Source organism: Poecile atricapillus, chromosome 1 (genome assembly GCF_030490865.1).
Source record: "Poecile atricapillus isolate bPoeAtr1 chromosome 1, bPoeAtr1.hap1, whole genome shotgun sequence".
In the NCBI taxonomy this organism is placed as follows: Eukaryota; Metazoa; Chordata; class Aves; order Passeriformes; family Paridae; genus Poecile; species Poecile atricapillus.
The window spans coordinates 180,495,374-180,512,492 of NC_081249.1; the positions used below are offsets into that span (position 1 = coordinate 180,495,374).

Below are 17,119 nucleotides of genomic sequence, written 5' to 3' on the forward strand. Positions count from 1 at the left end.
TTTCTCAAGGAATTCCTGGCTGGGAGGATGGAGAGGGTCTGGAATGGAATTCCCAGAGCAGCTGTGGCTGTCCCTGGATCCCTGGAATTGCCCAAGGCCAGGCTGGACACTGGGGCTGGAGCAGCCTGGGACAGTGGGAGGGTGGGATGGGATGGGATGGGATGGGATGGGATGGGATGGGATGGGATGGGATGGGATGGGATCCATGGGATGGGATCCATGGGATGGGATGGGATGGGATGGGATGGGATGGGATGGGATGGGATGGGATGGGATGGGATGGGATGGGATGGGATGGGATCCATGGGATGGGATGGGATGGGATGGGATGGGATGGGATGGGATGGGATGATCCCTACGGTCCCTTCCAACCCAAACCAGTCTGGATTCCTGGCAAGAGCATGAGGGAATGAACACCCAGAAAGGGAATACAATGCATGTTGAAATTATTGTATGCTTGAGCTATTTATAAATGTTAATCCTTAAGGTATTTAAATATATGAGGTATTTAACTGTAAATTAACTCCTTAATATATTTATAATTATTTATAAATTCCAGGTATTTATAGATCTTTCATCTGACTATAAAACACTAATGCAAATGCTAATACTAATCCTTTGTTTTGTCAGCAATAGCTCCATTAAAGAGCTGAAATGTGACAAGTGCTGCACAGCCTCCTGAGACAGAAGGGAAGGTACAGAGCCACCTTGCAATTAGTTTCCCTAATTAAGGGAACCCAAGCAAGCAAACAAGCAAAGGAGAACAGCACCTTACTTACCAGCCAGCTTTTCTGTCAGGTCCTGCTTTGCTTTTCCACTCAGGAACTGGGCTTTTGTGCAGAATGGCTGCAGGAGCAGGGAGGTGTCTAAAGGCAAAGAGCAAAACATGTTAAATTCTTAAATGGGAAATTAAAATATCTGGAAATAAACCCAATATGGGAAAAGGTAAATAAGAAAATGCTATGGAAAAATAACCAAAGCACTACTGGGCAATACCAAGGTGATTTGTGTGGTGAGAATAAACCCATGTTTTTTTACACAGTGTAGCAACTCTATGAAACTCTTGGAAAGAGTAACACTTTCAATTTACAACATAATCACAACAATTAAAACTGTTTCAAATTAAGAGAGTAAATTGCTTGCCTAAGTGTTGACATAGGGCCTGGACAACGTTTGTGGCAGCTGCATAAATCCCTGGATTTTTGGAGTTGAGGTTGTTGTCCACTATGGCAGGAATTAACATGTTGATCACAGGTGATAAATTGTCTTTGAGCAGTGGAATCATCTTGTGCATGGTCTCCAAAGCTGCCTGGTTCACTTTGCTGTTGGAGTCGTGTAAGCGAGGCTTGAAAGCGTCAAAGATCTGGAAAAGCATCCAAAAGCACTCATGGAATTGGGAATCAATACCTGAGCTGCAAAGCTCATCACCTGCTTTATTGTCACGCTGTCATTGTCCACCTCTGCAAATGATGGCTCTGCTGTCTCCAGGGGTTGGGAACAGATGTTCTGTGAGGTCCCTTCCAAACCAAAACACTCTGGGATTCTGAGGTTCTGGGATGTGCAAATACCTGGGATCACGTTCAGAGCAAGCAACACTTGCTGTTTGAATCCTGTGCATTAATGTGACCTGAAGCCCTGCAGTGCAGTGGACTCCAGGCACAGCAACTCTCACTGGCACTCAGATTTCCTGCCAGCCAGTAATTTTAGGGAAACATGGCTCTGTTCACTACAGGGAATGTCAGAAAGGTTTCAAACCCATCCTCAGTTTGGATACCAGGAGGTTCCACAGCAGAATTCCATCATTCCATACAAAGATATGGCGCTGCTGGAGGACAAGCCTGGGTTTTCTTTCATTGTATATATATTTAATTTACAGCTACTGGACGTTTCTTTCTCCTACAGAAGAGGATCCTATTGGACAGGATCCTCATCCTGAGCTTTAGCACAATAAATTTAACACAATACTTTCCTTACCTTCTCCCACACAAAAACTTTTAACTCTACTTCAGAGACAGTTTTACAGTTCTTCATTAATCCCTTCTGCTTTTTTCACAGCTATTCCATATTTTGATATTTACCCAAGAATGAAATGAATGACAGCACACAAGATTCCAGAAATCATGGAATCACAGGCTGGTTTGGATGGGAAGGGATGTTAAAGCCCATCTCATTCCACCCCTGCCAGGGGCAGGGACACCTTCCACTATCCCAGGGTGCTCCAAGCCCTGTCCAGCCTGGCCTTGGACACTTCCAGGGCTGGGACAGACACAGCTTCTCAGCAGTTCAAAAGCACCCTGAGTGAAAAATTCCACATTTTTCCTCCTGTTCCCTTTCTTTCCTCCCTTAGTGGCTCACACAGACCCCCCTGCTCCTCAGTGCTCTCTATCAATCATCCTTATTCCAAGAAGGACCCAAGACTTTTCTCAGAAAACTTCCTGTCAGGATCCAAAGCCCTTTGAATGGCAGCCTTCTCCTGGAGTTACCCTGACGACGTTGGCGAGCACCAGGGCTGGGCTGCTCTCCGTGTCCAGCAGCAGCTGCCGGACGCCGCTGATGCGCTCCCGGAAATCTTTGGCGTTCAGTAACCCCACAATGTCCCTGACATACTCCTCACTCTCCAGGGCACTGCGAGGAGCTGCTCTCCTTGGGGCTTCCGGGGCCTCTGTGCCGTCCCTGGGGGAAAGGGAAATGTTATTCCATCAGTTGGAACAGGAGGCTCATCCCACACATTCTCTTCCCATCTGAGTGCAAGTATCAGAAGTAAACAGAAGGTTTCACCTTAAATGTGGTGAATTACAAATAAATAATCTAATAGTAACTGTTGTTCACAAAGTCTTATGTCCACTCTGCTCCAAATGCAGCTGGTTTTGTGACCAGGAACAATTGGGAACTTCCCTTACATCAGTGGGTCACAACCCCCCCAAAACTTACTTTAGGTTAATTCTTTATTCCCAGAGTACCCTAAAGACTGACCCCAGACCAGCTGTTACTTCAGCAACACTCCATGCTGAGGTGAAAACCCAGCAGCTCTTCCTAGAATATTTAGAAACAGATTTCCTGTGGCATCTGATCTCATTAGAGAGTCATAGAGAGAATTATAAAACCTGTGGAATCACCTCTCTGTCCAGGTAAGTATTTCCAGACCATCCATGCAGTCATTACCTCACTCCTAATTGCTGAACACAAGGCTTGGATGGGGAATGGAATAAGCAATCAAAATGTATCAGTAAATGTAGAATCAGTTATTATTTAGGACTGTGGAGGGTGTGTTAAAGAAACCTGGTCCTGAAGAGACACTGCAGTCACAGCCCTCTGAACTCTTGGATGCAGTTTTTGGCTTGCTTGAAATGTGGGGGTGCTTCTTTTTCAGTTCATTGAATCACAAATCATGGAATGGTTTGGGTTAAAGTGACCTCAAATCCCATCCAGTGCCACCCCTGCCATGGCAGGGACAGCTCCCACTGTCCCAGGCTGCTCCAGCCCCAATGTCCAGCCTGGCCTGGGACACTGCCAGGGATCTGCCACTGAGGCCATCCCTGATAGCAATGGCTATTTCCAGCATTTTGGGTCTCTTCTTTTCCTGGGGAGTTCATTAAATTTAGCACTTTGCTATTTAGCAGTTATTTACATTTCCCCCCCTGCCTGTTGGCTGTTTGATAGTAAACTGTTATTTTTCCACTTACACCTACTCCTATCTCATTCTTTCTTGGCAGAGAGGGATTGATTGGAGACAGGGGGAGTTCAGAGTGCCCACCTCCTTAACCAGTGACACTGCTGAGGAGGCCCCACCACAGAACCAGCTGACACTCCTCACTGGTGGAACCAGCAGGAAATCCATGGGAAGCTGCTGAAGGACAAGGCTGGAAGCCTCCAGCTGGTTCTGGACATCCCTGAGAGAGGCAAGTGGCCAGCACACTCCCTCTGCAGCGGGGGATGGTGACAAACTGTGGGAGTGGCTGGAAAGGTGGGAAAAGGGCAATTTGAAGCACAGAGGGAAACTGATCTTGCTGGAGAATGGGAAAACATCACTGGCCAGGTAGGGGGGCTGAGAGGGAGGTCCATCCTGTGCCTGAGTCTAGTCTAGGCTAGTGAGGAGCATCACAGCAAAGAGCTGGAGCAGGCTGCAGGAGTGGAGTGTCCTGGGTAGACCTGGCTGCAGACAAGGGAGTTATTTCCAGCTGTCACTGGGGAAGAGATGCCACCTCTAAGTGGGCACGAGACCAAGGGGTGGCCTTAACCATGGACACTCTATCCCAGCTAATCCATGACTGGATCCATGGAATGTGAGCTGCTACTGAGGCCAAATGCTGGTCTGGGGTCTCACTATAACCATGGGGGGCCCTGTGGTGCACACGGGGGCAGGGCAGGAAAGGCTGGATGAATCCTGCCTCGAGCAAAGCCAGACCCATCCCTGGGGCTGTCTGTGCTCAGGGGCCTGCCTGCACCTGCTGGGTGATGCACAAAGGTGTTGTGAACCTCAGGGGGATGAGAACAGTCTGTAATGCCTGGGTACCCCTGGCTGCTGAATGTCACTGCCACTGCCTGATTTAACTACCATGGGCTGCTCCAGTCCTACCACTCACCAGGGATATCCTGGATGGGCAGTGACCACTGGAATAACTGTACTTGTATGTAGTTATACACAGAATGTATAGATATGTGTGTTTCAAGTTCAAATGTACTCATCTGGGCATCCATCAGATGATATGGAATAACAGCTGGAATGTCCTGGGGTAACCCATAAGGTCATTCTGTTCATATCTATCTGAGCCCAAAAATTGCTATTGTATCTTCAAGACCTAAAAAAGGTCAATATAAAACCTATAAGAAGACAAAACAAAACTAAAAGTGGTCAGAGTATGATCTGAACCCTTCAGCACTCCAGTCAGAGTCTTACTAAACCCTTGGTGTCCAGAGTTGTGTACAAATGAGTGATTTGTGCTGTGTCTCCAACCAGGAATGGTTTTCCCATGAGTCTGAACAGAAACATCTTGGATGATGCTGAGATGGATCCATTGGATCTACATTCCCAGAGCAGCTGTGGCTGCCCCTGGATCCCTGAAGTGTCCCAGGCCAGTTTGGACACTGGGGCTGGAGCAGCCTGGGACAGTGGGAGCTGTCCCTGCCATGGCAGGGGTGGCACTGGATGGGCTTTGAGGTCCTTCCAACCCAAACCATTCCATGGTTCTGTGGTCCCAAACAGAGAATTCCAGGTGTTTTGTGTACTGTGTGTATTTCAGAGATGGTCAATAGACAAATTAATCAAAATGCACAAAGCCATTTTAATATAACCAGCCACTCTACTGAAGAGTTTCTCTGGAACAGGCCAAGTTGCCTTTTCCTTCAGGGCTGTTTAACTTTCCCAGCCCTGTGTGGCTGTTCCTGTGCTCCCTCCTTGGCCAGGTTCCTCACAGGATAAGCACTGGAGCTCATTACCTGTCTGGGATGATGGGAGCATCTCTGCAAGTGGAGGATGACCTCAAATGTCCAACATTTCCAGTCTGGGAACGCCTTCCTTTGGCTGAGGGTGTATCCAAGGGCATCTCCCCCAGGCCCTGCACAAAGGCACAGCAGGAATTTATGGAATGAGGGAATCACAGGGAATTAATGTGGCTGCAGTACTGGAATTGTCTGCACCCAACCGCCCCCAGGACACCTCCATCTGCCCCAGGAGCTACACAAGACCTTTCCCACGCACCTTCTCTCGTAGAGTGCCAACAGTTTCCTTAATGTAAGGCAAATCCTTGGCTGGCACAAACTTCTCCAGGGTTTTATCCAAGTCAGGATGAGCCATCATGATGAAGAGCATCCTCCGCCCGTAGTACCTGCAGGGAGAGCACCAGGACATCCAGAACAGGGACTGCCTTTGTCACTGGCCATTACAGGTGTGGCACTCCAAAATGGAAAGGTGCAGGGAGATTGTGTCCAGGGAAGGGAAGGGAGCTGGGAAGGGGCTGGAGAATTCCTGAAGGAGCTGGGAAGGGGCTGGAGAATTGCTGAGGGAGCTGGGAAGGGGCTGGAGAATTGCTGAGGGAGCTGGGAAGGGGCTGGAGAATTGCTGAGGGAGCTGGGAAGGGGCTGGAGAATTGCTGAGGGAGCTGGGAAGGGGCTGGAGAATTGCTGAGGGAGCTGGGAAGGGGCTGAGCCTGGAGCAAAGGAGGCTCAGGGGGCCCTTGTGGCTCTGCACAAGTCCCTGGCAGGAGGGGACAGCCGGGGGGGTCGGGCTCTGCTGGCAGGGAACAGGGACAGGAGGAGAGGGAACGGCCTCAGGCTGGGCCAGGGGAGGCTCAGGGTGGACAGCAGCAGGAATTTCCCCATGGAAAGGGCGCTCAGGCCTTGGCAGGGGCTGCCCAGAGAGGTTTGCAGTGCCCAGTCACTGTTATTGGAGGTCTTTTCCAAGCTCAGTGGTTCCATAACTCTAAGATTGTTGTTGACATGAGTGACCAGACCCTTTCCCATCCTCCCTCAGAGGATGTGCTCAAGAGTCACTTTAATTAAGTGACAAAATTAATGAGAACAGCCTTCACCTTCAGCTGGCTTTAACCAGGGTGGTCCAGCCTCCTCAGCCAGAGCCATGGATCAGACCCAAGTGTGGATCCCACAGCATTCCCTGTGTGGCTGCATCATCTCCGTGCACAGCACATCCTGTGAGCCCCTCTCCTCCTGCAGCCAGGCTGTGCCAGAGCTATCCAGGTGATTCCTGCCACAGGCACTGTCCTAACAGTCCTGCCAGTGCTGGGATAACCACTGGACTCAAAGGTTTGTTGGAAGGGACCTGAAATCCCCTCCCCTCGCACCTCTGCCACGGGCAGGGACACCTTCCCCTAGCCCAGGGTGCTCCAGGCCTCATCCAACCCTTCCTGACAGCCAAGGATTTTCCATCCTAAACGAGGCTGTGCTGCAGTGCACAGCCCCAGGGGTGTCTCCTGCAGGAACACTCACCGTGTTTGCTGGGAGCTGTCCTGGGTGAACCTGGCGATGGCGGGGAGCAGCCGCTCGGCCGCGGGCCGGGCTCCCCCCAGGATGCGCTCGGGGCCCAGGCGCTGCACGGCGTCCCCCAGGTGCTGCGCCGTGCATCTCCTCACGGCTGAGTGCAGGTGGCTGGGGAGGGAAACACAGCTGAGGGACAGCTCCTGCAGGGGCTGCTCCCACCATTCCTCCCCCCTGCCAAAAAAAAAACCCTGGAACCACGGGATCCTGAGTGCTTGGGCTGGAAGGGACCTCCGAGCCCATCCCTGCCACACCTTCCACTACAATTATTCTTGTTGGATACAGGCAGGGAGGTTTTAGAATTTCAGTTCTGGTTTTCCTTCAAATAATTTTGTTTTACAAAGCATATGACTGTTCTTTCAAATAGCTCTACAAAAAACCAACCCCTGTGCTCAGAGACACATCCTGGGCACTCGATATCACTGTAAAATTGACTAAAGCAGTGTTCAGTCGACTTCTAAAGATCCTGCAGGAGTCTCATGATCCCTGCTTTGTATAAAATAAACACCTGTGCTGATGCAAAGGAGAGAACAGCCAGAATCAGCTTTCAAACCCGTGCAGCAAATGATCCTTTTATCTAAATCCTGCTGCCTCTGCTGCTCCCGCTTGTGCTCAAGAACAAAATCCTGCAAACTCTAACATCCCCAATTTTATATTTGGATGAAAAATGCTACTTTGAGGATAATTTGTAACTCCTGCTGCACTTTCAAGGGGAAAACAAGAATTGTGAGGCTGAGACCTCACTCCACGAAGCTGCTCATGGCAACGGCTGGAAAACATTTGTGTGCACACAACACCTTTGAGTTAAACACGGTGCATACAGGTAAGAAACAGGGTTTTACAGTTCCTGAAGTAAAATCACTCTCAGCTCTACCCCTGGAATCATGCTCTTGGATCATGGATCTATTCACAGAATCCCAGACTGGTTTGGGCTGGGAAGGGACCCTAAAGCTGACCTTGCTCCAACCCCTGCCATGGGCAGGGCCACCTCTCACTGGAATTATTCTTGTTAAAAGCAAACCCAACTTTGGAGCTGGTGAATAATCAGAATTTCTGTCTAGTCAGGGTTGTCAGCATTAAAGTAATCATCATGGCAGCCTTGAAAGGAGCTGAGCAGAAACCAGGGACATTTTAAGAGGTCTCATGAATTATAAGTGACCCCATAATTGAAGGATTATGTTGGAGTGAATTTAAACAACTCAGCCCAATTTAGAGAGAGCATCCCCTGTGGAATTGCAGTTGTGTCAACCCTTTTCACCTCCTACTGAGACACAAATTTCCCCTTTGAAGGGTAATTCCACATTCCTGGTCACAGCCTCTGGAGCTGCCCTGTGCTCCAGAAGCTTTCCTGCTGACATGGGCAGAGCTTCCTAAAGCCAGGCCTAGAAAAGCTGCACCTTTAGGCCATGGCCTGATGTGTTATCCATTAAAAACATCCTGTCCTCCATGAGTTAGGAAATCTGAGCTGTGAACAGATTCATCTGTGCCCAAATGCTGTTTTCAGCCTCCCAGCTCAGTTCTGATGCCTTAGGAATCACAAAACCTTTACAAACTGACAAAGTGGAGAGGGCAAATCCCAAGAGAAAACCTCTCAGCTGGGGGGTTTGAATCTGCCAGGCAAGGTGGGGATGTCTGACAGAGACAATTCTGACCAGGAGGGCCAAGGAGGGAGAGCCCAAACAGGGCACTTTTCCCTTGCTGCTGAATGAAAACCATGGGCAGTTACTGCTGCTCCTAAATCCACAAAATCATGGAATCAGCCTGGTTTGGGTTGGGAGGGACCACAAACCCATGGGAAGGGACATCTTCCACTATCCCAGGTTGCTCCAAGCCCTGTCCAGCCTGGCCTTGGACACTCCCAGGGATGGGGCATCCATCCCAAGTCAGTTTGAATCCCAGTAATTCCTAAAGAACAGAAATCCCAAGGCTGATTTTTGCCTTTCAGTTTAAAGAGCAGGAAACTGCAGCAGAGCTGTCAGGAGACAGAATCCACCTATCCCACAACAACCAGCTTCCCAGGAAACAAAAGGGAACATTTGGAATCAAGACTAACTCTGAGGACTGGAGCCGTGCAGGAAATCTGTGGGGAGATTGAGAATGGAGCACCTGGAATGTGCCAGGAAGGGAAATGGAGCCTGGGAAATGTCACCAAGGGCTGGCAGAGAGGAGAGGAAGCACCCAGCTCAGATGTGGTGAGCAGTGAATGAGGATGGAAAAGGAAAACAGACTGAACAGGGCCAGGGAAAGAAGGGAATTAACTCCAGAAAAGAATGGCCACCAGCACTGAGAAGGAAATTAAAATGCAGACACAAAGGCTCAGCCTAGAGAGGAGGAATCAAGCAAGACAGATGCAGTTAGAGAACTCTAAGTTATACATCAATTTTTGACATAGAGAGGTGCTGAAAACTGGCCAGGGCAGGAACTGACTGCAGAGCAAAGGAGGAAAAGAAAGAACATTATGTCAGCTTTACCAGGCAAAGCAGAACAGCAGCTCCCCAAGAATATACAGTAACAGCAAAAAAATAAAATCACTCAAGTGGTGCAGAACAGCCAGACAATACACCAAGCTCCAAAATCAACAGCCAACCTCTTCCATAATGCACAGAAAGGAACAGAGGGGCTTTAATGCAATTTATGCCAACAAACATTGCCCTGGGCAGAGGTTTAGGACAGCTGATTTCAAATTTCTGTCTACTGTACTCTGATGTTAAAAAGCCTACATTTGATAAATTTACTCTATTCACAATATTCTTTATAAAGTCTTGATAGGAATTACCTTTGCCCTCCATTTATAAGAGAACAAAGTGCACGTGCTGGAGTCACATTATTAACCATGGCCTTCAGTGCCTTGTCTACCTCTTCCCTTATAAAAGTGTTGGATTCCCCAGCTTTGTGCAAAAGGACTTTTACTGCATTATCTAGTTCTTGATCCATGCTCTTTTTCAGGTGGGTGAACAAATCCCCTAAACAGACCACAGCAGCTCGAGAAACACCTGAGCGTAAATTCTTGACCTGCACACAGGAAAAACCCAAAAAACAATGAATAATGTTTATCAGAGAGACTTCAAAATAAATATTCATGTTTGCCCTTTGTCATTTTTAAGTAACATTACAAGCAACTGAGAAACACATTTCTAATTTGATTCACAATGGGTGAGAATTAAAATACACACTCATAAAAACCTTAGAAAGTTAAAATTTACATTTTTTTCAGCCTCTGAGTCTCAAATCATCCTTGAGACTGCCCAGTTGAGGAAAACTCACCAGAGGTGAGCATAAATCACTTCAGAGAGCAGTAAAATATATATATATATACACACAGAGAGCCAGTGGAATATTCTGATAGGAAAATTTAACCTCTTGAGCCACAGCCAGAGTTGTTTCATGGAGCTTTGCAGTCAGAATAGGGGCATGGTAGGCAGACAAGCACCTGACAAAGTTCAGACCTTCAATTTTCTTCTCCCTGTGTGAAAAAACAGTATTTAAATTCCATCCACTTGAAAAGTTTCATGAAAACATTCAAGTGTGGAATTCTAAGGAATCAAATAGCAAACAAATTAGGTAGTAAAATAAAGATGAGAAATGAGATAAATAATAAAAATGAGAAATAATCCCAGACTGGTTTGGGTTTAAAAGGACCTCAAATCCCATCCAGTGCCACCCCTGCCATGGCAGGGACAGCTCCCACTGTCCCAATGTCCAGCCCCAATGTCCAGCCTGGCCTTGGGCACTGCCAGGGATCCAGGGGCAGCCACAGCTGCTCTGGCCACCTGTGCCAGGGCCTGCCCATCCTCACAGCCAAAAAATAATGCAAGAAATTTTTTCCAAGCAAATCTGGTTTTTCCTGTGGAACTGTTAGAGCACAGCAGCCTCTCAGCAGCGTCCCACGGTTCTGCTCCCAGCTGGCACCACTGGCAATTCAAGGAGCTGTATCCTTCCCCAAATTGAAGGCAGCAGCTCTGTAAGCACATCCCAAGGCAGGAAGCAGCAAAGAGATGCTCCAATTCCACACAAAGCACCAGAAAGGTGTTGGTGGGGCCTCTCCAGCCCTTCACCCCAGTCCCCAGCCCTAATTTACAAAGCTCCTTTAAGCTCAAATTTGACTTTACGTTGAGGCCTGAGAGGCTCCTGGAGCAGGGGCTGGGCAGAGTTAAAGGAATAAAGCAGGGATTCATTAAAAGCCCTTCCAAGGATGCACCTTGGGCAGTGCCAGAGCCCGGCCCTGGCTCCAGCCAAGATGGGGCAGGAGTTGGACACTGGGATCAGTTTTGCTCCATTTCCACCTTGGCTTCATTGTGCAATTCCAGCCTCAGGTGATGAAGGCCCATCCTCCCAGATTCTCTCCTCAATTCCCTGCTGCTTGCACTTGTTGGGGCTGAGGCTGCAGCGCTGCCCTTGCTGCTGGGGCTGGCTCTTGGAGTCTGGAATCCAGAGTGTGTGCCCTTCTTTCTGATATTTAGTTATGAGAGCCAGAAAAACACTGAATTTCATATAATAGGAAATTCAGGAGCGTGTTTTCATGGTGATACATGAGAACAAATGTTAAAGTGAGATAGAAAAAGCTAAAAGTGTGAGTGTGTAGATTAGAGAGCTTTCTTAAATCACTGTGTGGGAAAGGTTAGTTTAGAGAACAGGAGACAAGATGGAGGATTTTGGGTGTTGTCTCTTGGACCTTCTTCTTTCTTCTTCATGTTCTTCTCCTGGAGGTTTTTGGGTGAGTGATTGGACAGAGAATGCCACAGTGCAGCACAGAGGTGATGGGTCATTGGGTCAGTAAGAAAAATAATATACGTGTCTATTGTTAATTGGGTAAAAATTAGGGTAAAAAAAGGATTGTTGTGTGTGCTGAGCTGTGAGGAGACCCTGCTGACACTTTGTGTGCACTTCAGAGTTCTGCACAATTACACACTCTGCAAAACAGCAAAGCTCCAACCGAGGGCATCGACGCCCGTTTTGCTGCGTTTTCCAGAGGATTCTCCCCGTGCCCACCCTGCCCAGGCCCCTGTGCACGCACCAGTCGTGGTCAGCCAGCAGTGCCAGCGCCTCTGCCAGCGCTGCCTCGGGCCTGGGGAAGGGCTGCAGCTCGGTGGGGTCCAGCACCTCGGGGCTCGGCGGCACCGGCGGCTCCCGGCAGCGGCCCCGCGGCTCCTCTGTGACACAGGACAAAGCATCAGCACCTCTGCCAGCTGCTCCCAGCCCAGCAGGGAAATGCAACTCAGGCACTAAATGGTGCTGCAGGAAATGGAGTTTGTAAGGGGCACGGGATCCCAGAGGGGTTTGGGGTGGAAGGATCTTAAAGCCCAGCCAGTGCCAGCCCTGACATGGCAGGGACAGCTCCCCCTGCCCCAGGCTGCTCCAGCCCTGGCCTTGGGCACTGCCAGGGATCCAGGGGCAGCCTCAATCAATCAATCAATCAATCAATCCATCCATCCATCATCCATCCATCATCCATCCATCATCCATCCATCCATCCATCCATCCATCCATCCATTATCCATCCATCATCCATCCGAGTTTCATTCATGTAAATTCAGTTCTGCCCCCATCCTTCACTTTTTAGAGGCACAGACACGAAGGCAGTGGCTGTTTGATGTACAAACACATCCACAGTGTGCCAATAACATCATAAACCTTGAGGAGACACCTGAGAAATTCTGGCCACCTTTGAGCACCATCAGTAGGAGCTTGTGCTCTCAGCAGTTTTCTACTGCTTATTTTAAAGGCAATTCAGTGCCCAAATGCACCCAGAAAAGGGGTTTTGGGGACAGGAGGCAGTCAGCTTGCTGTTAATGCATTGTATCCTTTCACACCCTGATCAAACTAAAACTCTCTGATGTCTCATGGATCTCCCTAACAGATTCCAGATGAAAAATGAGCAGTTGAATGATCGCCAGTGAGGAATTCAATCCCCTCCAGCCCCACAGTACTCTGATCTTCCAGAGCACCTCAGGACTGTCCACTGCACAAATAAATTCTATTTTGAAACCGTCCCACTCCACCTACCCAAACATTTTATGAGTTTATTGTCCCAGCTTACCAGAATCTAGCAAGGATGAACACTTTGATCTCTTCAAACTGGATGTTCTTTTCAGGGAAGGGTTCAAGGCCACATTTTCTAAGGACAAAGATCCATTTCTTGGCGATGTCAATAAATCTCCACAGAGATTAAACCCTAGGAAAGAAATAAATGCCCAAACTACAATAAAACCAACCAGCACCAAGTTAAAACCCAGTATTACCAGCCCTAATTTCCATTTCAGCAGCATTGAGCAGGGAATATTCATTTAAGAAAAACCCTCATCCTCACTTTCTGCTGTGAGTTTCTCTGGTTCACTCATACTCAGTCTAATCCTTTCCCAAGGGAATTCTTCCTTCCCTTCCAAGTCTTTGCTTTCCTGCTCTTTATGGTTGTGTTCTCTGTCTTCTTTCCTTTTCTTCCTCAGCTTCTCCTGAGCAGATTTTGACAAGGTCACTTTTATCTGCAAAAAAAATCATGCATAAATTACCCCAGAAGTGATTCCCCAGTTCCTGCTAGTGGACAAGGTCAGCATGGAAAATCAGGATTTTCTCTCATCTGACCCTTCTCTCTCATGTGTTTATGACACTTTTTGTGCCTTAGGAAAACTCAGCAAATTACTTTAATCCAGTTAAATTTAAACTCAGTTTAATAAATTTAATCCATTTACTCCTTAGAATTTGATCCTGCCAAGGGTTCACATCTTCAGTGGAAATCAGAAAATTAAGAAACATTAACCTCAAGATTTAGTATTCTTCAAATGTTATTTTCAAGGCTTGCAGGAAGAGTTTCATTTCAATGTTTTTTGAGTTTGTATCACATTTCACTCAGATAAATCTTGCTCCATTTACATTAGTAAATAGTATTTAACAAACAGCACCACTCCTCAGAAACCAGATTATGGGCAAATATTCAAAAAGAGTTTTTCTTTTAAGAAAAACTTCTGATTGGAGCTGGATTAATTCATCCCTGGGGAAAACAAGACCTGATCCAACGCAGCCAATCCCTCCTTCCACATCTGCACGTGCTGTGGGAGTCAGGGAGGGCATTTCCCAGCTCCCCTCCTTCCTGCAGCCCTTCTCCAGGGATTTCAGCATGGTGGGAAGCTCCTGGAACATCCATTTGCCACCCAGGTGGCCCCAAAAGGAAAACCAGGAGCAGCAGCTCGATGGCTTTGGCTGTTCCAATCATGCTCAAACTCTGGGTGTGACTGAGCAGGGCTGCACTCACCCCACACCACCAGGATGAGAAGGCACCAGGCTGTGCAGTGCTTACCTCTCCCTCATTCCCTGCATGGCAGTGGGAATGGGAAGTGCTGTTCTGCTGGAAGCTTCTCCCTGGGGCTGGCTCTGCTCCCTCCCTGGCAGCCTGGGTGTCCCCATTGGCCACACAGGGCATGGACTGGCTGGGAGCTGGGGCAGGAGAGCTCCCAAAAACACCTGGAGGGCAGAACATGGGGTCACACACTGCTCTGGGGTGGAAGGACAGCAAACATCTCATTCCAGGGATGCCATGAGTGGAACTGTCTATCCAGGAACTGCAACCCCTTCAAACGTAATTCTTTGTATTCCCACTGAACTGGGGATAGTGAACAATCTAAACTATTGTACAGATCTATTTGTTCTTTTCCCACCCTACATAAAGGCACATTTTCCCTCATTTCATAACTCAGACACACCCAGGGGATGATTTTGGGTCTGTGGTACCTTTACCAACAACAGCAACCACGTCTTCAGGTGTGAACCCCAGATCATTCTTCGGTGCAAAACCAGGCACTGACTCTGCAAGGCCTGAAAGCACAAAGAGCACTCTCTGAAAATCATGCTGGTTATGCTTTGGGATGTGCCTCATCCTCCTAAAATGTCACCCCACGTCTGAATTGATCCCTTTCCCTTTTCCCAGGTTACTGAAGCCAACAGGATCTGTTGAATACCCATGTGAAGGATGTCCACATCCCACTGACAAGAGCCTGGAGCCAGGCTGGGAGAGCTGGGAATGTTCCCCTGGAGAGGAGAAGGATCCAGGGAGAGCTCAGAGCCCCTTGCAGGGCCTGAAGGGGCTCCAGGAGAGCTGGAGAGGGACTGGGGACAAGGGATGGAGGGACAAGGCCTTTCCCCCACCCAGCAGAACCAAAACTGGTTAAACACAAATAATCCCACCCAGCAGAACCAAAACTGGTTAAACACAAATAATCCCACCCAGCAGGTCCCTGCCTGTTCCAGGGACCCGTGCTGCCCTGGGAGGGGAGAGCACTCCAGCAGCACCTAACCTCAATTCCAACAGGAAATGAGCAAGCCTGGAACTCCTCACCTGAGCACCCTCAAATCCCAGCTTGGCCCCAGAGCACCCAGAAGTTCCCTTTGCTACGTGAACAGCCCCAGCAAGGGGCACTGTGGCCCCTCAGGTGAGCATGGACAGGAACACACCTGTGCTGGGGTGATGCTCTGCCCCCTCTGCGTCTCTGGGCCTTGCTGGAGATACTTTTGCAGGGTGGGATTTGCTGCCAAGTGCTGGAAAAGTGTCTGACCTGTTCAGATAAACACATTTTATAGGTGCAACTCTCCACAGCTGTGAAAGCCCAGCCAAAAACAACAACGGATTTCAGTTTCTCCACAGCAATATTTCCAGTATTCCCACAAATATTCCCACTGAGCACAAACAGAATTCAGTGGGAATTATTTAATAAGCAAGTCCAGCATGAAGAACACCCTAAAGAAACCTTACACTAGGACTAAATTCAGGATACACCCATAAAGTAAGGAATTGTTTGGCCTGGGGACTGAGGATGCTGGCTCCAACCTGGCCAAGGAGAGTGACCAAATCCTCCTGCCACTTCCAGGGGTGAGCTGCTCCCAGCTCAGTGTCCACCACAGACATTCACCAGGAAAATGCTCTTATCTACAAGAACAACTTTTCAATTCTTTTAAATTTCAAATGATTCTCTGGATATGAGAGGAGATGGAGCCCAGAGCCAGTGCAATACCCACAACTAAAGACTCTTTGAAGCTGCAAGGGAAGGCCCATGCTCCAGGAACATCCCTAATTCCTGTTTCCAGCTCCCATCACCCACGGCAGTTCAGCAGCAGATAAACCAAACCCTTCCCAAAGCAGCCACACCAAAACCCCATTCCTGCCACAGATTCTGGGAACAGACAATGCCTGTTTGTGCCAGTGCTCACAAAACTCCCTGACATTTTTCTGGGCGCTCCAAGGCTTCCAGTGTCACCTGGGATGACTCTGTCACTCCTCCCAACTCAGGGTGACTGCCACATGTCCCCTCCCTTCCTGGCTGGTTCACTCTGCCTGAGAACCCAGTAAAATATGAAGCACTGGATGATGGACATGGCAATGTTCAGAGCATGGCTTAGCCCAAACCAGCCCACCCAGGGCTCCACTGCTTTGACTTCTGAAGGATTTCAGCATTTGAATGTGGGATTTTAAAGATTAGTTTAAAAAATGTGATTCAGCAGTAATGCACAAGGGGAAGGGATGTAAATATAAATTAATTCTGTGCTGCACAACTGAAAAACTTCTGTTTGTGAATCATTCCAGGCTCCTTCTGCCTCAAACTCTTTCATGTTGCCTGTTTTGATTTCTGTTGATGCAGTTCTATGTCAGTTCTAAGGAAGGTTCCCTGCTCATGGCAGGGCTGGAATTTGGTGATATTTCAGGTCCTTTCCAACACAAACCACTCTGGGATTCTGTCAGTCTATAAAAGATGATTTTGGTACACACAAAAATATCTTCAGAGCAGAGCTACAAAGGGCTTCATCATGGGCTCTGAGAGCAGAAAAGGAGATTTTGGACTGGAGAATTTTCAGAATTCCTCAAAACTCTTTTTATCTCATTAAATAGTTTATACTGCTCATAACCACCTGGGTTGTTGCCCTTTACAATCAGAGCATTTGCCACCACCCAGTTTCTATTTAGAAGAGCTCTGGGAAGGCATTTTAAATTCACAATTATCTCTCAGGAATAAATGGAACCAGCTCTTGATTCACAATAAGAAACATCTGCATTGTCTTCCTCTTCTCAACAAACCCAATTCAATTTCCAGGCTGTAATAACCCAACCTTATCCTTCCTCTTCACTCTTGTCCTTGCTCAGCTCTGG

The 17,119-nt window shown here is 48.2% G+C and overlaps 1 protein-coding gene across 2 annotated transcripts in view; it reads right to left on the bottom strand.

Annotated features, from left to right (window-relative positions):
- TOGARAM1 (TOG array regulator of axonemal microtubules 1) overlaps positions 1 to 17,119 on the bottom strand; it is a 33,202-nt gene that overhangs the window by 2,660 nt on the left and 13,423 nt on the right. For both annotated transcript variants that reach the window (XM_058839863.1, XM_058839873.1), the window contains exons 7-20: positions 15,433 to 15,533; positions 14,713 to 14,796; positions 14,282 to 14,445; positions 13,298 to 13,469; positions 13,028 to 13,162; positions 12,005 to 12,140; positions 10,348 to 10,453; positions 9,767 to 10,002; positions 6,943 to 7,101; positions 5,699 to 5,825; positions 5,437 to 5,555; positions 2,484 to 2,673; positions 1,144 to 1,363; positions 780 to 866 (exon numbers count right to left, since the gene is read on the bottom strand). In XM_058839863.1, the coding sequence (XP_058695846.1) occupies positions 780 to 866; positions 1,144 to 1,363; positions 2,484 to 2,673; positions 5,437 to 5,555; positions 5,699 to 5,825; positions 6,943 to 7,101; positions 9,767 to 10,002; positions 10,348 to 10,453; positions 12,005 to 12,140; positions 13,028 to 13,162; positions 13,298 to 13,469; positions 14,282 to 14,445; positions 14,713 to 14,796; positions 15,433 to 15,533 (2,036 nt within the window). The remainder of the gene's footprint in view (positions 1 to 779; positions 867 to 1,143; positions 1,364 to 2,483; positions 2,674 to 5,436; positions 5,556 to 5,698; positions 5,826 to 6,942; positions 7,102 to 9,766; positions 10,003 to 10,347; positions 10,454 to 12,004; positions 12,141 to 13,027; positions 13,163 to 13,297; positions 13,470 to 14,281; positions 14,446 to 14,712; positions 14,797 to 15,432; positions 15,534 to 17,119) is intronic.